At 51.7% G+C, this 20,767-nt stretch overlaps 2 protein-coding genes across 4 annotated transcripts in view; both read left to right on the plus strand.

Moving 5' to 3' along the window:
* LOC143823215 (uncharacterized) overlaps positions 1 to 20,767 on the plus strand; it is a 575,613-nt gene that overhangs the window by 177,764 nt on the left and 377,082 nt on the right. The gene's annotated exons all lie outside the window — the stretch shown is intronic.
* Positions 1 to 20,767, plus strand: part of TMEM132C (transmembrane protein 132C) — a 156,367-nt gene that overhangs the window by 52,961 nt on the left and 82,639 nt on the right. For 2 of the 3 annotated variants that reach the window (XM_077307995.1, XM_077307993.1), the window contains exon 2: positions 5,328 to 6,216. In XM_077307995.1, coding sequence (XP_077164110.1) covers positions 5,456 to 6,216 — 761 coding nt within the window. In that variant the 5' untranslated portion in view covers positions 5,328 to 5,455. Of the gene's footprint in view, positions 1 to 4,528; positions 4,594 to 5,327; positions 6,217 to 20,767 lie in introns of those variants that run through there. The other variant, XM_077307994.1, reaches the window with a different exon arrangement.

A 20,767-nucleotide genomic window follows, 5' to 3' on the forward strand; every position in this document is an offset into this window, starting at 1 on the left:
ATTGCCAAGTTTCGTGTGTTAGTTGGGGCAAGAGGGGGAGAGACACGGGGGAAGGGGTGCCAGTGGGCTGCCTCTTAATCGCTTCTCATTAAAGGGCTGCTCCATTGGGTGGAGAAATCCTCGCGCGGGGGTGGGGGGGTTCAGGGACCCAACCGGATCCCAGTCTCAGGCGGTGGGAGAAAAGGGCAGATTTATTGGGCTTCTCTCTGAAAAGAACAACAGCGGGTGGGGGGGGGGGGAGTGATAGGAAAAGTTGGCAGCCTCATCGGCCGAAGAGGCATGCTGGCCTTTGAAGTGCATCCCAAATCCCCAGCCGAGCACTTAAAGGTGGACCGACTCGTAGCTTTGATGCTGTGCTACAAACACGATTTCACAGCCGGTTGCCCTCGGCTGTGGACCAAGACCAGGGGCTTCAGACCTGGGTAGAGGAGTCTCACTGCAAGAGTTTGGGCACCTCCTCTCAGAGGATGTGCTAACAGAACCGCCTTTGCTCCCTTGGTGCTTTTTTAAACCCACCCAGTTGGATCTCAGCCAGGGTCCCAGGGCCCTTCCCCCAACCCCCAGCTTTCTCCCATAGGAATAAGAGAATCAGGCAATTTGGTGTTTGATTGCGATTTTACTGTTTTATATTCTGACTAGGGGCCAAGCCTGTTGCATTCAGGAATACAGTGGGAGCTAGACTGGGGGGGGGATGGAAGAACTCTGGGGATGGCCTCCCCCTCCCCCCAGGACCTGGAAAGGCTGTTAGGGAACTCATCAGCAGTCAGCTCTCATGCAGCAGGGATCTGCAGCCTCCGAGCCTCAGAGCGAAGTAGGAGGGGGTGGTCAGGGGTGGTGGACGGAAGGTAGTTAGCTGGCTCCTGAACAGGCAGGCAAGCCGGTTGGAGGAGGAGGCCCTCAGGGGCGGGGCAGCCACCCTGAGTGGGTGTTATGCGCTGAGCGGCACTGAGAGCAGCTCCTCCTCCTAGGTCTTACCGGAAATATATTATGTGATGGAGCAGGTGGTGTCTGGGGTGGTGATGCTCTGTAGTCTTTGGGGTTGGGAGGTATCAGTGGGAAGGATTCAAGCCTCCCAGCCTCATTGTTGGATCTCCTGATGGCCTTTGGGTTTTGGCCACTGTGTTGGATTGGGTGGGCCATTGGCCTGATCCAACATGGGTTTTCTTATGTCGGGGGCAGTGATGCTTTGGTTTGTTAGTTTCTTGTCTTCTCGGTGCTGGGGGGTGCTTCTGGTGTTCTGGCCCCACTGGTGGACCTCCTGATGGCCCCAGTTTTTGGCCACTGTGGAATGGATGGGCCACTGGACTGCCCCAACTTGGCTTCTCTTATTTTCTCATGTGTAAACTGCTGTGAAAGTCCTAATGGATGAAAAGGCAGGGAGCAAAATCCAAGAAATTACTAGCCGCAGTACCTCTTTCTGGCCAGCAACGTTGGTGGCGACATGGAGCAGCAAGCCGGTCACAGGTTTGCTTTTCGGGCAAATTCCCAGGGCAGTGCAGAGTAAAGTTCCTAGCCTGGTCCTGTCTAAAATTCCCAGGAGAATATTTTCTTGCTGTAGCTTCTATTGAACCAGAATAAGACATTTAAGTTGAGTTTGGAGCTCCCCATTTATCCGATTCCTCCACGAACGACTTTGGCCCTAATTGAAATGGGAGGGCTTGGGATCCGTTGTCAGTGGTCGGGAAGACGGATCCAGGCCTTGTCAGGCTTTCCGCGCCTCTTCCTTTTAATTAGCCAGCCTAATACGTCGACGCCACGCTTTAAATAGAGCAGGCCGACAGGAGAAACATGGCAACAATGCAGGCCTAATTAGGAGACATCTGCATTGTATTTTTTCCCCTCCTGCCAAAAACATCTGACCTATTTTACGTGTTGTTAACTTGATAAGCGCGTCTCAAGGAGAGGGAGCTGCGGGCCGCCACACGGCACAGATTAACCCAGGTGCCTCTCCCTGCACAGAACCAACTGGGATGGTTAATTTTAATTGCAGGTGACAAGCAGTTGTCTTGATCCAAACGAGGCAGGAGAGATGCTCAGGGCAGCAGGGGGGGGGGGATTCCTTCCTGGTCACGCTCCCTTGGCTTTGGTTAAACCTAGGCTCTGGGTTGGGAAACCTGTGATCTGATCTAGCAGGGCTCTTCTTAAGTTTTTAAAAATGTCTTGGCCTCTCTACCGTTGTTGGCCCTCCAGAGGAAATGGTTGGCCCCAGTGTGAGACAGGAAGCTAGACTAGATAGACCATTGCTCTGATCCAGCAGGGCTCTTCTGATGTCCTTATGAAGGCCTCGGCCTCTCTGCCCTGTTGTTGGCCCTCCAGAAGAACTGGTTGGCCACTGTATGAGATGGGCTGTTGGACTAGATAGATCACTGGTCTGATCCAGCGGGGCCCTTCATACATTCTTAGGAAGGTGTCAACTTATATGCCCTGCTGTTGCCCTCCAGAGGAAATGGTTGACCACTGTGTGAGAGAGGATGCAGGACTAGATGGACCCCTGGTCTGCTCCAACAGGACACTCCTTATGTTCTTTTGAAGGTCTCGGCCTCTCTGCCCTGTTGTTGGCCCTCCGGGGGAACTAACTGGCCAGTGTGTGAGACAGGAGGCTGGACCAGATGGACCCCTAGTCTGATCCAGCAGGGCTCTTCTGATGTTCTCATGAAGGTCTTGGCTTCCATACCCTGTTAGCCCTTCAAAGGAACTGGTTGACCACTGTATGAGACAGGATGCTGGGCTAGCTGGACCGATCTGGTCTGATCCAGCAGGACTCTTCATTTTTTTTCTAGAGTTCTTATTTGTGCGAAGACTGCTTTATGACACTTTCTGGCATGATGCTATCATTTGAAGAAAAAGAACGGAAAGAGATGTGGACAGTAATAGGGAGCAGCCTAGTTCCCAAATCCTGTCAAAATCTTGAATCTGGAAAGAGGACTTAGTCAGAGAAGACAGGCTTGGTGTTTGGAATCGGCGTGACTTTGGTTTAGGAACTGAGGGGGAGGGATCTTGGCCCCAAGGACACAGCTGGTCCCTCGGTATCTGGCCAGTCTTCTGCGTCCAAGCCTTGAAATGTCAGCAAGATTTCCAACCCTCCCCCTCCCCGGGGTGAAAAATCGAAATGCCATTCCCTCCCTCCCCCCCCCCCCGGCATTTTGGTTTTGACTTCGCAGCCGTGGGATAGTCATAAGCCCCCCACAAAGATACTCAGCCGACACCCGTGGTTTTTAATAAAGGGTCTGTCAAGATGGTCAGACTTCACAGCTCTGGCGGGTCCTTTTCGGAGATATCATCCTGCCTCCTCTGAGCTTTTAAATGGAGGGGGGGGAAGGGTCGGATTCACCATCAGGAATATCTACTGTCATGTTAACGAAGAAGACCCACCGGTGAAGCCAGGCAGGGAAATGTGCAGGGCCTGTGGTTATCGCTGTGGAGGCAGCAGTACAAAGCCGGAGTTCGAATCCTGCCAGGACAAAGACTCACTGGGGGTGGGGATCCCAGTGGTTTTGGTCTCGTCTAGGACTGGGTGTCCATTTGGGAGGGGTTGTGACTCAGTGGTGTAGCAGGAAGATCCCAGGTTCAATCCCCAGCACCTCCAAGTCAAAGGACCAGGCAGGAGGTGATGGGAAAGACCTCGGCCTGAAGATCCTGGCCAGTGGTTTGCATATTCTAAGGCAGTATCACAGTGGTTCTCAATCTTCCTAATATTGTGACCCCCTTTGGGTTGCCAAGGCTGCAGCTGCGGCAGCCACGGCGACCCCTGGGAAAAGGGTCGATGGACCCCCATAGGGGTTGTGACCCCCAGGTTGAGAACCGCTGCAGTGTCCTGTGTTCTTGGGACTTCCGAGCAGCTTCTTGACTCTGCATCCAACCAGTTTCCCCTTTGGGAGACGGTTTCGTTTGACACACCACGAGGAAGGCAGACGGGCAGGCAGGACTGAGCCGTGCGGCAGTAATTTACCCCTTGGCAGACCATAGTGTGGATATCCCCCCCCCGCTGCCTTCCCCCCTGTTTGTTATTCCTATTTTTATTGCATTTCCCCCCCCCTGGCTCTTAATGGCAGCGTGCTCATCTGGGGATCAACACACTCCACCGTCTAATGCGTGTCCCTGAATTAAACATGAAGGTGCCTCACCTTAAATTACCCTTTTTTGGAGTTCTGTCTCTTGTTGCAATTTCGCCCCGTCCTTTCCTTGGCTTTATCGGAAGGAAGTCTCTTTCTCCGTCTCTCCTCCCTTCGAGAGCCTTGCAGGGTTTCACGCTCCCAGAGCAGCAGTAGGGTCTGCGTCCCACAGCCCCGATCGGGGTCTTAGCGAAAGTCAACTTTCGGAACAGTTGGGGAGGAGTCCCTATTTAGAACTGGCGGGCTTTTCGTTTCGTTTTGCCAGCATGTGAAAATCGATCTGTGCTTTGGGAAAAGAGGGGGGAGGGAGATGACCCTCCTAAATTGAGTGTGTGAATATAAAACAACCCTTTCCCAACCTTTTGGCCATGGAGGTATCACCAAAATCTTTTTCAGGCTTCGAGGTGCCAGGAAGTGATGTCAGCTGGCCGGTCCTCCCTGCCACGCCCTTCGGAAGTGAGAGGAGCCTCAGCTGACAAAGGTTTAAATGGCCAGAGCCCATTAATTGATAGACTATTAATTGATAGGCGTTGTGGGGAAGTCTAAATAGCTCTAAAGTTAGCAGAGTGAGAAGCACAGTGTGCACCTGAGGGCACGAGGTCAGAAAAATCACAAAGAAAATTGCATACCCCGCGGTTCTACTTAGCTAATATCAGAACTGTTTCTTGGTAAGCTTAATTCTACGTGCAGAAATATAAAGAGACGATGCCTAATCCAATCTGAATAACTGGATGGGGAGAGATGCAGGAGGCATCCCTGTGCCCACCATGTCGCAGGCTTGAGGAGGGGAAAAGAAGGAAGAAGCAGGAAACAGGAGAATTGTCTCCTAGGGAGAGGTCAGTGAGATCAAGTGGTGAATGGTCTTCTCTGTCTCACTAACTCTTCAGGAATTTCCCAACCTGGAGCTGATAGCCCCCCATCCTACCAACTTTTTTTTTTTTCTTGAAAACCCTAGAGCAACAGGAAGTTGGACAACATAGACCAGGGGTAGTCAAACTGCGGCCCTCCAGATGTCCATGGACTACAATTCCCAGGAGCCCCTGCCAGCGAAAAGCTAGCAGGGGCTCCTGGGAATTGTAGTCCATGGACATCTGGAGGGCCGCAGTTTGACTACCCCTGACATAGACCATGGACCTGATCCAACAGAATCTTTGTTCTTACTGGGTTTTTCATTTCTTCACTCATCCTCTTCTTCTTCTTCTTCTTCCCCAACAGCGACAGTGGGCCGGGGAGCTTTGGACAACGTCCAGAAATTTTCCTCCCTCCCAACCTATCTACCCGTCAGATACCAGATCTCAGGGGCCGAGACGTCATTCTTCCTCAAAGAAGCCAACCAGGACTTCATGAGAAACTCCAGCTTGCAGTCCCGGGTGGAGACCTTCTTCACGTACAAAGCCAAGAGGACGCCCGTGGTCAACGCGAGCTATGGGCCATTCTCGGTCGAACACGCGGTGCCTCAGGACCTGCTCCTAAGCGCCAACCTGTTTGGGCCCACCGAGAAGTTCACGTTCAACTGGAAACTGAAAGCGTACGTCATGAACGACAAAGTCTACCTGAGCAAGCCCAAGGTCCAGGTTCTCTTTTATGTTGTCGGGAGAGACTGGGATGATTATTCGTCCAACGACCAGCTGCCTTGCATGAGAGTTTTCGCTTTTCGGGAAACGCGGGAAGTCCGGGGCAGTTGCCGGTTAAAGGGTGACCTGGGGTTATGTGTCGCTGACCTAGAACTTCAGCCCACCTGGTTTAGCCCCCCGACGGTGGTCGCTGGCCGCAAGAAGGCCCCCGATCCTTCCGACCCGAGCTCTATTGAACTGTACTACACCATCCAGCCGGGCGACGAGAACGGGGAATGCACCACGGAAGATCTCAGGAAAGGCAATGCCATCCGGCCGGGGAAGGAAGGGACGGGGGAGACCATGTCTCACTTGCAGAGGATTGGCTCAGTCAGTCTCTATCGGACCACGGAGAGCTCCCAGCTGACGGAGCTGCGTCTGGACGGCAACGTGGTCGTCTGGCTGCCCTCCAAGCCCGTCAAGCAAGGAGAAGTGGTGAGCGCCCATGTGACCGTCACCAGCAACCTCACGGTGGACCAGTTCATTCTGAGGTAGGCCCGGTTGGTTGGTTCTGGAGAGAAGGGTCCATTTGTGCTTGATGGGGGGGTTGACACCTCTGCTGGCTGCTTTCCAGAGGAGGGTTCTCATTCCAGGATGCAGATGCCCCCACCACCAAGATGAAAGGCCTGGGCCACGTTCCTTTTTTTCCATTTCAAAGCTTTATAGGTGAGGGGTATTTCCAGAGCCGATCAGAGGGCAGGTGGCTGTTTTGGCAGCTGCACCTCAGAGTGTTCCTCGCATCAGCATATTTCTATCTCAAGATGGTAAAGATTACGCCAGGGCTCTCTGTGGCTCTCCAGATGTCCGTGGACTACAATTCCCATGAGCACCTGCACGTGATGTTGCAGTCCATGGACTTTGGGAGAGCCACAGTTTGGTCACTCTGGGACTAGATGAATAGGGCCTGATAGCAACTGCGGAGAAAATACAGCTTGTAGTCCAGACTGAGACCAGGGTGAAAGTCTTAACCAGGGGTAGTCAAACTGCGGCCCTCCAGATGTCCATGGACTACAATTCCCAGGAGCCCCCTGCCAGCAAATGCTGGCAGGGGGCTCCTGGGAATTGTAGTCCATGGACATCTGGAGGGCCGCAGTTTGACTACCCCTGGTCTTAACTATAGTGTGGTGCAGTGATTGACCTCTGTCTGAGGGATTGGGGTCTCTGTCCCTCTCTCCTACCTATCTCACAGCATTCCGCACTTAAGGGTACATCTGCCCATCACTCTGTGATATTGGTATGTTGGTTTCTTTCATGATGTTTCCCCGTCAGAATTAAACCCAAAGAAATGGGAGCTATATCCACTCAGCTTGTTATTTTATGGCAATGCCTGTAGGGTTTTCAAGGCAAGAGACATGCAGAGGTGGTTAGCCATTTGCCCGTCTTTGCGTAGCCACTGTAGACTCCCTTTGTGGTCTCCCATAGAAGTACAAACCAGGGCTTAGCTTTTGAAACATGAAAGGTTTGGGCTACCCTGGGCCAATCTAGGTCAGGGCTGACTCATGGTGACCTCATAGGGTTTTAGAGGCAAGGGGTGAACAAAGAGTTGGCAGCCTTTAGACTTGCAAAGAGAAGTTGCCTAAAAGAATACAATGTTTTTTTTTTATGGTGGGGGGGAGAACCTTATCAGGAAGCTGCAGACCTAAATATGCGAATTACACATCTCCTCTGCTGCCCCCTGCAGGACATTTCCCATATTTTGTTGAATCATGCAAATGACAGATTGTGTATATTGCAACATAGACGTGGGTGGCCATTGCCTGTCTAGGTAGCAACCCTGGACTTTCCTTGGTGGTCCCTCCTTCAACAGCTAATAAGGGCCAACTCTGCTTAGCTTCTGCGAATGAACAGTGTTGAGCTAGCCTGGGCCAATCAGGTTAAGATTGTCGAGAGCTGGTCCTGTCCCCCTCCCTCTACAGAAGGTCTCCTTTCCGCCCCGTCCCCAAGTTATCGCTCTTTAAAACTGAAAACCCGCCTTTGCCAAAGAGCAAAGATGAAATAAGGCTCTTCGGAACGGGCGTCGGGGCCAAGAAAGAACAAAAGTGGCCAGCAGCTCATTTGGCGTCTTCTGGCGGGCCCGTCCTTTGAAAGCCTGCCCACCTCTGCTCCGTCTCTCCCTGCGAAGGAAGCGGGCAGGAGGCTCCCAGCTGAAGCCAGATGGTTTTGCTTCCCAGCTTTGGGGAAAGAGTTTGATGACCGCCGAAATGATACTGCAAAGAACGAAAACAGATTTGCGTCTGACGGCGGCCAGGGCAGCGAAGCTCACCGAGAACAAATTGCGTTACTCCCCCCCCCCCCCAAATACACAGATAGATGCTGATCCCTTTTAAAAGGGTTATGATTTTGATCCTGCTTCCCCCCCCCCCAAAAAAAAAAAATTGGCTCCCAAAGCAACTCACGGGAGTTGAAAGGCAATAAGAAACTGTACAACGAAAATTCAGTCCCAATGTCCTCCACCTGTTACTGCCTGCCTTGAGGGCTGCCACCTCTGGATTGGGAAAGGCCTGGAGGTTTGGGGGGGTGGAGCCTGGAAGGCCTGAAAAGGGTAGGGTTTTGGAAGGCGGGGACCTCAGCAGGGTCCACCCGCCAAAGCAGCCATTTTCTCCAGGAGAAATTATCTCGGTCACCTGGAGATTTCCAGGCCTCGCCTGGAGATTGGCAATCCTATTGTCCTCCAACCAGGAAGGGATTTCTCATATTCCTGTACGTGCTTCCGGGGAGTATTGATGCCTCTCATGTGTCCTCTAGGGCAGGGGTAGTCAACCTGTGGTCCTCTAGATCAGTGGTCCCCAACCTGCGGGCTGCGGCCCGGTGCCGGGCCGCAAAGGCCATGGCACCGGGCCGCAGCTCCCTCTCCCCGCCCCGCCCCCGCAGTAAAAAACTTCCCAGGCCGCAAGCTTGCGGCCCGGGAAGCTTCTTACTGCGGGAGGGCGGGGAGAGGGAATCAGGGCCGGGCCGCGCCCGTGCGGGCCACGCCCGCTCGGCCCGATCCGCGGGCGCTGCTTGTGGGCGCGGCCCGATCCGTGGGCGCGGCTCGGGTGCGGCCCGATCCGCGGGCGCGGCGTGGGCGCGGCCAGATCCGCGGGCGTGGCCCGCGCGGGCGTGGCCCGATGCCCTGCCGGTCCCCAGCCTCGGAAAGGTTGGGGACCACTGCTCTAGATGCTCATGGACTACAATTCCCATGAACCCCTGCCAGCAAACGCTGGCAGGGCCTCATGGGAATTGTAGTCCATGAACGTCTGGAGGACCACAGGTTGACTATCCCTGTTCTACAACACCTACTACCTGGTTGTTTTAACTGGAGATGCCGACATTTGGACCAGGGACTTAAGTTTCCATATTGAGCCACAGCGCCTTCTTGAACAGCCTGACCATCGTCGTCAGCATATAGATGTAGAGGCTCTGGGTTCTGATCCTCATTGTTGCCAGCCAAACCAGCCTGCCTCGGCGTTAGCGCATAAACTTTACAGCGGGCTCGTCCGACCTCCCTCAAAACTCTGACGTGCCGTGCGTCCCCATCGCCTTGCACTGCTTCACGAGCGTAGCGAAAGCCGACAGCGTCATTATTTTGGACTTTTATAAAAAATACATATATTTATTTATTTATGGCTTAACGCTACCACTAAATTATGGGATGTTTGCTTTACATTTATCCTTTTCAGACAGAATGAGATTTATGGGATGCCTCGATGGTCATTTATTACACCGAGTCCCCATATATCTGGGGTGCAATTGCTCGAGCCGGGGAAAAACTGACGGGCATCTTCAGGCGCTGAGCGAGACGTTATTATTCAAAGCTGTTTGGAGGAAGGGAAGGGGAGCAATCCCCAGGAAACCCTGCTGCTCAGACAGAAGTTTCTGACTTAATAATAAGATTCCTTCCTCTTTTTTAGACCTGGGATGTTCCGACTGTTGATTACTGCGGCTGTCGGGGGAATGACGGATGGGAAGGTCAGGCGTCATCATTTTGTGGCCTCGGGGAAATTATGAAATTCCAGACGTTTCCCCCTGGTCATTTTTCAAAATGGCCCATGGAGTCATTTTGTACACAATGTCCAGTCATAGAATCTTAGGACCATAAAGAAGAAGGGCTGGATTTTTTATACCCCGCTTTTCATTCCCCGAGGAAGTCCCAAAGCGGATTACAATTGCCTACCCTTCCTCTCCCCACAACACTGTGAGGTAGGTGGGGCTGAGAGAGCTCTGAGAGAACTGATGTGAGAACAGCTCTAAGAGAACTGGGACTGGCCCAACGTCACCCAGCTGGCTGCATGTGGAGGAGTGGGAGACTCAAACCCTGTTCTCCAGATTCGAGTCTGCTGCTCTTAACCACATGGAAGGGGCCATACAGCCCATCTAATCTAACCCCCAATCATTTCACTCGGTCTGCTCCCACAAGCTCTCACATGGGTTTGGACCATTGGGCTTGTACCTAACTACCTTTTTACACAATCAGAAGATTAGCTTCTGTTGTCAGTGGAGATAGGGTGATTTTCACTACCCATCTGTTTGTATGATCTCACATTATGCTGTTCTGGTTTGAACTTTCCTGGAAATTTTTGCAAAGTGCCCAGAGGGGGCAGCGTTTGAGAAGGAGAGAGAATGCAGTGTGGACATGAGAGCGTTCTAGGACTTCGGTTTCTCTTAAACTCTATAGTATACCATCAAGTCTGCAGCATATCTGAACACGGTTATTGCCTTCATGTAAACTGATCTCCTCTTCAGGAAAGTCCAAGCATTTATTCACAGGGCATTGTGCCATGACAGGTTGACCATGGGGTACAAAGCAATAAGCCAAGGCACTTGCAGTACAGCTCCATGCCATGGCTGCTACATTGGATCCTACGATGCAGAAGGTATTAAAGGCCTAGATCAGAGGTGACGTTGAGTGGGGAGAAGCGTACAAAAAAGACAAAAGACGATGAGCCGATTAAGAAGGAAAATGCAGTCTTGGGCTGTATCAACAGAGGCATCACAACAGAATCACAAGATGTCATAGTCCTGCTGTGTACCGCATTGGTCAGATCATTGGTGCCGTTCTGGAGGCCTCACTTCCAAAAGGAGGTGTAAAAAACTGAGAGGGTACAGGGCAGAGCGATGAGGATGATCCAGGTCCTGGGGACCAAGCCCTGTGAGGAAAGGCTGAGGGGCTTAGGAACATTCAGCCTGGAGAAGAGGAGGCTGAGAGGGGACAGGACGGCTTTCTTGAAGTATCCGAAAGGTCGTCACTTGGAGGAAGGCAGGGAAAGGTTTCTGTTGCCAGCTGAGGACAAGACCTGCAGGAATGGCTTTACACTACATTAGAATAGCAGGGGAAATTTTTTCACCAAGTAGTTTGGCTGTCTAAGGAGATGATGAGCTCCCCCCCCCTCACTGGTGGTCTTCAAGCAGCGGCTGGACAGATCCTTCTCCTGGATGCTTGCGGCTGATCCTGCTTTGAGCAGGGGGCTGGACTAGATGGCCTGCATGGCCCCTTCCTATTCTTGCATTCTAGGATTCCAAGTTCATTGCATTCTTATTTTTGTCTGGGACTCTTTTCCCTCCTCGGCTTCAGCCCCTCCCCGCTTTGTAAAAGAACGTTCTTGAGTTATGACACAGCCAGCCAACAAGTTGACTTGGAGGGAATCCGCAATAGCCGGGACCATAAATTGTGGGATTACAAGAGGGACGGAGGCTAGACGTGGAGAGGCCAGCGATTAAACAGATCAGCTGAGGTAGCTTTAAAAAAAAAACAACAAAAAACATCAGCTGCCTAACGAGTATTGACAGAGCGGCTGGATTCAGAAAAGACGAGGACGCTGGAAAATATTAACAGCGAGCGAGATTAAATAGGACTCGGCCGATGGACAGGAAGACGGACAGGTCCTTTGGGTCAAAAATGTGGAACTCAGCACCCCGTTCAGCTCTGGCTGAAGTCTTAAAAAATGGCCCATTATTGATCAAACAGCTGAGAAGGAGGGGGGGGGGAATGTCGTTGCAGGGTAGCTCAGAAATGGAAAATGGTGTTCCTTAGGCGGAGACACTGATTTCTAGGTCAGTTGACTTGGTTCCCCCCACTGTAAGACAGCATTTGGATTCCGGGCAGAGTTTGGAGGCATTGTCAAACATAGGGGCTCACAAGAGTGGTGAGCTCCAATATGGTGTCCAGGAGGAGCCTGTAGAGATGTGTGACTCCCTGAAGAGCCATGTGGATAGTGAGACAGGACAAAGGGAAGAGAGACAGAGGAAGGGTCAGACGACAGCTCCCGGTTAAGGGAAAAGAGAGTTGCCCCATTCAGGGAGCTATAACACCTCTACACCTTTAGAATGAACTAGCTCCTCCTCTTCTACCCAAGGTCTAGGCATGCTGAGCCATTTGTTCTAACGATAAGTACAGGAAATAGTGACCTGGTTAACACATGCCCTGTGCGGTGTAGTCAGGAGATCTGAGGAGTGTAGTGTAGCCAGGTGAGGGACGTTAGGTGGTGGTTGGCCATTGCCGGCCTCTGCATATGACCTCTTGTGTTCCTTGGAGGAACTCCCACCCAAATCCTTGGAGGTCTCCCATCCAAACACTAGCCAGGGACTTTCAGAGCTGGTTGGACATTGCCATCATGACCCCTACTGTTCAGTGGAGGAACTAACTTCCAAATCCTTGGAGGTCTCCCATCCAAATATTAGCCAGGGTCAGCCCTGCTGAGGTTCTGAGATCTGACAGGATCATGCTGGCCTGGGCTACGCAGGACAGGCTTTAGATCAGGGGTAGTCAAACTGCGGCCCTCCAGATGTCCATGGACTACAATTCCCAGGAGCCCCCTGCCAGCGAATGCTGGCAGGGGCTTCTGGGAATTGTAATCCATGAACATCTGGAGGGCCGCAGTTTGACTACCCCTGCTTTAGATCAAGATGGGAATGTCAATCCTCCAGACCCCAGATTTTATGCTCCGCATGGCCCCCTTGAGTCACATAGGGGTCCTTCAATTTGCCTCCCCCCCACTTGCGCATGCCGTGCGTCCTCCAACGAGGATTGTATCAAACCGCTTTCCCCCTTCCGGCGTGTCTCTGAACCCCTCGTCAATTCAAAGTGGTTTTACTATTGTTAGCCGACGCCAAAACACAAAAGCTGTTCGGCCGACCTCCGTCGAGCAGCTGCCGCCGCCGCAGCACCTCCGTCTTTTGTTATTTCCCGTTCCGTTTTTACCTTGTTGGGGGGAAAAAAACGTCAAGGGATTTTGGCTTTAAAAATTCTTTGTCAAGCTGTTTCATCAATAATGGGCAATTTTTAAAATAAAAAAAAGCTTCAGAAAACAGGGCTGCCTTTGCTTTTGATCGGGGATTTTGTCGAGCGAAACCCGAGGAACCAGGTCAGCGGAGCTTCGGGTTTGGAAATATTATTGAGGCTTGCGGGTGGATCTGTCAGGATTTGTAATAATAATTCCAGAAGACATGAAATGCACACGTAGCAAAAATGCAACTTACTGTTAACAGTTGCATTCCCGTGTTGTCTTAATATCCCCACCGAAAAACTCTCTGTGCAAAATGAAGAACTGGTTTTTCTTTTTAATGTACCCTGCTTTTCACTGCCCAAAGGAGTCTTGAAGTGGCTGACATCACCTTCCTTTCCTCTCCCCACAACAGATACCCTGTGAGGTAGGTGGGGCTGAGAGAGCTCTGGGAGAACTGAGACTGGCCCAAGGTCTCCTAGCAGGCCTCTGGGTTTTAATGGGAATTAGGATCCTTCAAGGAGTCCGGGGAGGGGAGCTTTCGAAAGATGTTCTTGTTGTTCTGCCCAGTTATTAGTGCCAGAAGCGGAAGGAAGGGGGGAGCGTCCACTTGTCGGGATATTGTATCTCCAGTTGCCAATCTCCAGGTGGGACTGGAGAATCTCCCAGATGTTTGCTCTTCAGACTGCAGAAATTACTCCTCACCCCCTCTCCCCAGAGAAAACAGCTGCTCTGCAAGCAGATGTGAATGTTCAGGCTGGAGAAGAGGTGGTTGAGATGGGACAGGATGGCTCTCTTGAAGGATCTGAAAGGTTTCCCCTTGGAGGAGGGCAGGGAGCAGTTCCTGTGAGCAGCAGAGGAGAAGACCCACAGTAACGGCTTTAAACTATGCGGAGAACGACATTGGCTAGATATTTTGGGTGAAATTTCGCAGTCTGAGTAGTTCAGCAGTGGGATGGGCTGCCAGAGGAGGTGGGGAGCTCCCCCTTACTGGCGGTCTTCAGGCAGTGGCTGGGCAGATCCTTCTCCTGGATGCTAGAGGCTGATCCTGCCTTGAACAGGGGGTGGGACTAGATGGCCTGGATGCCCCCTTCCCCCTCAATGGTTCTATGATTCAGTGATCCAAGGCTTTTCGTCTGATCCCTTCCACCCCTGCGCCACCAGCTTCTGGCTGTTCGTGGCCTGCTTCTTGACCTGTGAACTGAGATTGCTCTTCATGCTCATGCTTACGATGTGCAGTTGCAGGGATACGGCAGAAAACTTGCTCCGCAGAGGGATTCTGAGAAGAGATTGGAGGAAAACATTCGGAGCCGCTGTGTTTGGCAGAGGCAAGCTTCTTGTGTTCCAGCAGAGTGTGGTGGTTAGGAACGGCAGTTGCTAATCGGGAGAACTGGGTTTGAGTCTCCATTCCTCTGCATGCAGCCAGGTGGAGAACCTTAGGCCAGTCCCAGTTCTCTCAGAACTCTCTCAGAGCTCTCTCCAGACTATCTACCTCAGCGGGTATCTGTTGTGGGGAGATGAAGGGAAGGCGATTGTAAGCTGCTTTGAAACACATGAGGCCTGCTGACTGACCTTGGACCAGGCACAGTTCTCTCAGAGCTCTCTCACCCTAACATACCTCACAGGGTGTCTGTTGTGGGGCGAGGAAGGGTAGGCAATTGTCAGCTACTTTGAGACACATGAGGCCGGATGACTGACCTTGAGGCAGTCACTGTTCTCTTTGAACTCTCTCAGCCTCAACTACCTTACAAGGTGTCTGTTGTGGGGCCAGGAATAGAAAGGAATTTATAAGCCACTTCAAGACACAGGAGGCCTGCTGGGTGACCTTGGGTCAGGCACAGTTCTCTCAGAGCTCTCTCAGCCCCATCCACCTCTTCGGGTGCCTGTTCTTGGGAGAGGAAGGGAAGGCTTTTGTCAGCTGCTTTGAGACTCCTTTAGGTAGTGAAAAGCAGGGTACAAAAAGAAAAGCCCAGCTCTTCTTCTTCTTCTTCCAAGTCGAATTTCCCTTAATCTCGGTGATGTCAAAGCACAGTGACTCATCCTGCTTGAAGTGTTAACATTTTGACACTCTCAATTATGCCACCCGAACCTTTTTGCAGCAGAGAGCTGTTCCGCTGGGGAGAAGGGCTCGGGGGCTGCGGTTCTCCATGGAAACCTCGGGAAACCTGATCAGTCTTCATACCAAGTAAGAGCAGTGCGGCTCACTCGGTTCGTTTTGGCTCGTTCTTCCGGGCAGCAAAGCTTTCCGGGATCTCAGAGAGAGAAAAACGTTTCGGGATATCTGAGATCACGTTGCTGGGCCTTGAACCTGCGGCATTCTGCAGGCAGGGGAGAGGTTCTGTGAACAACCAGCGGCTCCTCCTTGCAGATAAGTGGCCACACTTCCCTGCCACAACCCAGGAAGTGATGTCACTGGAAGTGACATCATCACCCACATTAACAGGCAGACTCAAGGAGGCCTGGGCTGGGGATACAGGTGTCAGGTTAAGGTGGGAGTTGGCATCCAGGTGCAGAAACCACTTGTATTTTTAATTTGGGCTGAATGACCGTAAATAGATATTGATTGACTGACTGACTGACTGACTGACTGACTGATTGAAGAGAACTCTTGTTCAGGAGAGTACAGGGACCTACTGGAAGCAGCTGATTCCCTAGCACTTTGCTGAATCCATTAAGGTAGGAGGGAAAATGCCACGGACCCCCTCCACAGTTCCTGTAGACCCCCCAGGAGTCCACGGATCCCTGGTTGGGAATCCCTGCTGTAGAGTTTTGAAGTGCAAGAGATGTTCAGAGGTGGCTTGGCATGGCCTGCAAAGCAAGGGCTCCCTTGGTGGTTTCCTGTCCAAGAACTAACCAGGGCCAGCCAAGATTAGCTACCAAGATCTGATGAGACCGGGCTACCCTGGGCTAGGAAGGTCCTCCCGAGAATTGCAGCTCTGCCCATCGACAGCTCTGAGTTCTCTTGCTGTTTGTGGTCCAATCAGTGGAAATCCCACCAGGACATCCGTTGCTTTCGCCTTTCGAGATAATTGTGCAGCTTTGTGTGATATTTTTTCATTTTTTTTTTAGTTTGGAGTGTTTGGATCTCTTTGATGAATCACTTTTGAGCTCTTTCCCACCTCTTTGTCTGTCAAGGTCATTGCGCACTTTGCTCTGATGAACAATGGCAGCCTGCAGACAGAAAGGGAAACAAAAATAAAGTTATAAATGAGTGGGGTTTTTTATCAGGCCTTGGAGAAAGATGCATTGTTGTTGCCCCCTCGTGCACTTGCCTGCCACCCTTTGCACGTAGACACCGATGTGGCACAATAGTTATTGGGCTGAAAACACCTGACGTTATACCAGAGCAGTACATTACAGAAACAGACCGATAGAGGTAACGATGATGCTATCACCGACAGTCAGGGACCCCCGGTAGGCTTCTAGGGTTTCGTAAGTCACTTCAAATATGTCATCATGTATTATATTTGACAGCTAGCGTGCCTGCATGCTAAGGGTTTCATTTGTGCTGGGGCAATCAGTCGGCGTATTGCAGTTACTAACTAATGGAACTAACCAAGGCCAGGATACCAGAGAAAGCTATGGGCCTCCCTCCGCTACACCCACATCATGTGACCTCTCATTCTGCTCCACCTTCATGTGGACCCCTCACCCCTGTTTCATAGAATCATAGAGTTGGAAGAGGCAATACAGGCGATATAGTCCAACCTGCTGCTCAGTGCAAGATTTCCCTCTGCTTTCTGAAACCCCCCAAAGCAGAGGGAGCAATGCCAAAGTGGGGCTTCCCACTTTCCAGTGGGGCCCTGACATCCACCTGACAGATTGATCCCTCTTGACCCCTCAAAAGGCTGTGTTGGGGATTCTGAGATCTGCATGAGGACAAAATCCATATAGGAAGGAGGACCCAATGAGAAGAGGAACTGGGCAAGTTCGTGCCAAAAAGAAGAAGGTCTACCCTTTGCCCTCCCATGATGCATAAACCTCCACCCTCAGCTCCCATCTCTCACCCTGCAAAAATTGAGAATCCTGAAGGGGAGCCAATGGCTTTCATAGCTGATGCTCTAGGAGTTTCCCCAATCTCTATGGTCTTTGCACTAGAGATTAGGGGACATTCCTAGAGCATTGCTGTAAAATAGTGTCATATCCTCCCCAAACTTCACCCTCCCCAGGGACAGTCCTCACAGTCTCCAGTATTTGTCAAGGCAGGACTGGTAGCAGGGATGTGTGACCAGTAGCTTCAAATCTTCTGTTATGATGCATGAGGTGCAGCAAGACCATTCTTATTCTTGAGAGCCCAGACTGGATGCTGGATTGAATATCTAGGGGAACTGGCAACCCATTTGGGTGTGTGTGCGTGTGTGTGTTTTAACGCAAGATCCATTTCTGCTGGGGAACATTTTGAATAACGAACATGTTTGGAAAAATCTCTCCTCTCCCCAAACTGTAACTCATCAGGCTTGTAAAACCTCCACTTTTACAATGCCCCACGGATTAGACCCTGGTGTTGTCCATCTGGGAACTGAGACACAAAGGGAGGGGAAAGCTTTTGGGGAAAGCTTTGCCCAGTTGACTTTGACTTTGCCCGGTGTCTCAGCCCCTGGATGGAACACGGACAGCTGTTCCCTCCTCCCCGAAGAGCAAGCTCCTTCCTCGCTGCCAGCCCTGGGGAGCTGAGCTCGTCGGCATGCCGAATATAAACTCCGCACTTTTTCCAGAGCCCTCACCTTGCTGCCGGGAGCAGCGCACCTGTCCAGACCACAATCCCTCCAGAATTTGCAACTTGAGAATTGTGTTTCATTAGCACTCATGTCCTTGGCAGAGCAAACAAGGACTCCTAAGAGGAATCTGGGAAACCACCGAACCCAGATTGTGGAAGAGCAGATACAGAGGAGGGGGTCCTTGATGGGTGGGACTGTCGTGTTTTCAGATGGACCTTCAGAGAAAAGGATGGGGGGGTGGAATCTGGGGCTTCTGCATTACTCTTTCATGCCACTTTGGGCACCTTCTTAAAATGAGGGGTCAGAAATCTTTTGAATGATCAACCCATGGCCAAGCAGAATTCCATGAATAGTTGGACGTCACTGAAGTGCTAGCTTTGAAAGATAGTATGATTATTTATTTGTTGTATGGCATGGGTAGTGTAGCTAGCTGATCCAAGGATCGCCTGGCAGCTGGGCATGGGACATTCGGACATTCGGGCATGGGACATTCCATGTCATGACCCCTGGCGTTCCTTGGAGGAATGCTCACCCCCATCCCCATGAGTGGCTTCATGGGACAGGCCAACCTAGCAGTGCTTGAAGAAGGGGGAGGGGATCAGATTCCACAAAATATACCCTCAGAAATTGCCCTTTCCTCTGGGGGAGCTGATCCCGGCAGTTTGGAGACGACTTGTAATTCCGGAAGAACTCCAGTCCCTGCCTGGAGGGTGGCGACCCTATTTGTGGAAGAGCACCCCCCTGTTGAAATGACAGCCTCACCGAGACTTGCAGCCAATAACAAATGCTGTGAAGGATGCAAAAAATACTTTTGTGTCTCTAGTGTCGAGGTCAGGTGGAATTCTCCGCGGGGTCTTTGGCTTGCTCGCGATGCATTTCAGAGTCTCCCGCTGAGCAAAGCAGAGGTGGGTTTTGTCTGAAGCAAAGCATGGTGCAGCCCAAATCCCGTAGGGCCCTCCCAGCCAGAGGCTTCCCTTTCAGCGGCTCCTTCTTCATCTGCTATCTGTTGTCGTTTCAGCTGGCCCAAGTAGGAAAAATGCCCCTTTTTTATGATTAGAGCTCATTTGGCGAATGTAAAACTAGGGCACGGTGATTAAAAGGAACAATTTTCTTCTTGGGTTACAAGCACAACTCTTGGACCACGTTTGGCTCGGGGCGGGGAGGAGTGCCTTTTGAATCGGGAGGTCACGAGTTCATATCCACTCCTGCTCAGTAATGAAGCCGCAGCAGCCGTACAGAGAACAGCTTGATGTTTTAATTGCAGTCCTCCAATGGGACGGCATCTTTTTCCCCAAGCTTGTGATGGGGAAATGGATTTGCTTGTACTGTGGGAGAGGGTGGATAAGGTCCCCCCAAGCTGTTGGTGGTGGATGGGGGATGCACATTCCAGGAGATGCGTGACAATTAACATGAAGTGCGGATATAACCCAGAAGGCACATGGATAATATTGGGGAGTGACGTTCTGGCTTTTGGGCAAAAACTCTATGGTAGAATTGGCTTCTTGCCATCGAGTTTCACTCCGAAACCAAAGCATCGCCCCCTAATGGCACCAACATGCCTGCCTCACTTCTGGTGATGCCGGCATGCTGGCCTGGCTTCCGGATCTAGAGAGAAATTTTGATGGAGAGACTTCATTATTCGCTGGGGTTGCGAACCTCCAAGTAGGGCTGGAGACTTCCAGGGATACAATTTATCTCCAGGTCACCTGGAAACAGTGGAAGGTGGACTCTGTGCCATTAGACCCTGCTGAGACCCCTCCCCAAATCCCACTCTCCTCCAATCTCCAGGAACTCCAGCTTGGAGGGAAAAGACGCCATCTTGTTGGATGATTAGGATGAAAATGTCAAACTGTTGTACTTCCTCCCCTCCATAAACCCCACCTCCCTCTGGCTCCACCCCCAAAATCTCCAGCCATGCCTTAACTCAGACCTGGAAGCCATCCTTGCTTGCCTCTGCTTTCTCATCTGCTTTCTCAGCATTCCTGAGTCCCTCAGCTTTACCTCGTAGGACTTGGTCTCCGGATCATCCTCGTCACCCTCTCCTGTCCCCTCCCCATTTTCCCCACCTCCCTTTCCAAGTGAGGCCTCCAGAATTGCACATAGAAGAAGAAGAGTTGGTTCTTAGATGCCACTTTACCCAAAGGAGTCTCAAAGTGGCTTCCATTTGCCTTCCCTTTCCTCTCCCCACAACGGACACCCTGTGAGGTAGGTGAGGCTGAGAGAGCCCTGATATCACTGCTTGGTCAGAACAGCTTTATCAGTGCTGTGACTAGCCCAAGGTCACCCAGCTGGCTGCATGTGGGGGAGCGGGGAATCAAACCCAGCTCGCCAGATTAGAAGTTTGCCCTCCTAACCGCTACACCAAACTGGCTCCAGTTGTGGTCTGGCCAATGCGGGATGCAGCAGGACTAGCACATCTTGCGGTTTTCATGTGACGCCTCTGTTGGTATTTCCACTGCGCTGTCGAAGATGCTAGCCGTTTCCTTCTTTGCCCCCCCGCTTGGCACTTTCCAAAACCGCTTAGCTCTTTGGCATTTCCTTCTCTTGTTTTCACACGGCCACCAAACCTGACCTTCGCCCCCCCCCCGACAGCCGTAGAAAAAACCCACTCAGTTAGGGTTAAAACCAGTTCTTGATGTGCTCGTTTCCTGAGTGCCCCCCCCCCCCCCCCGCCACCCTGAAAACACACACATGCGGTTTCTGATTTGGCTCCAAGACATCGTCTCCCTGCTATCTCTTGGAGAGAGAGTGATGGTGAATATTAAAGGGAAAGATGCCACAGCGTTCTTCACTTGGCCGACGTCCCGCCTGCCTTGCAAGGCGATCCCATTAGCATTAATGCGGTAAGACCTTCCCTGTGTAGGGGAAATATTTATGGGGTCTTCAGAGACCGCAAAATGAGCCTTCATAAAAAAAGAAGGGGGGGGCTCTGCCAAGTACAGCCGGGCAGATTAGGAACATATGGTTTGCAGGGCTCATATGCCGACAAAGGAACTTGCACAGGGCGCTTTTATGGGCCATCTCGCTGCCGTCCATCACCTCTTCTGCAGAGTGGCAGGTGAGGCCAGCCAAAAGCTTTTACTGCACTTTTGAAAAAGTTTGCTCCCTTGAACGTTCGGCAGATG

The sequence above is a fragment of the Paroedura picta genome, chromosome 13 (genome assembly GCF_049243985.1).
Source record: "Paroedura picta isolate Pp20150507F chromosome 13, Ppicta_v3.0, whole genome shotgun sequence".
Lineage (NCBI taxonomy): Eukaryota > Metazoa > Chordata > Lepidosauria > Squamata > Gekkonidae > Paroedura > Paroedura picta.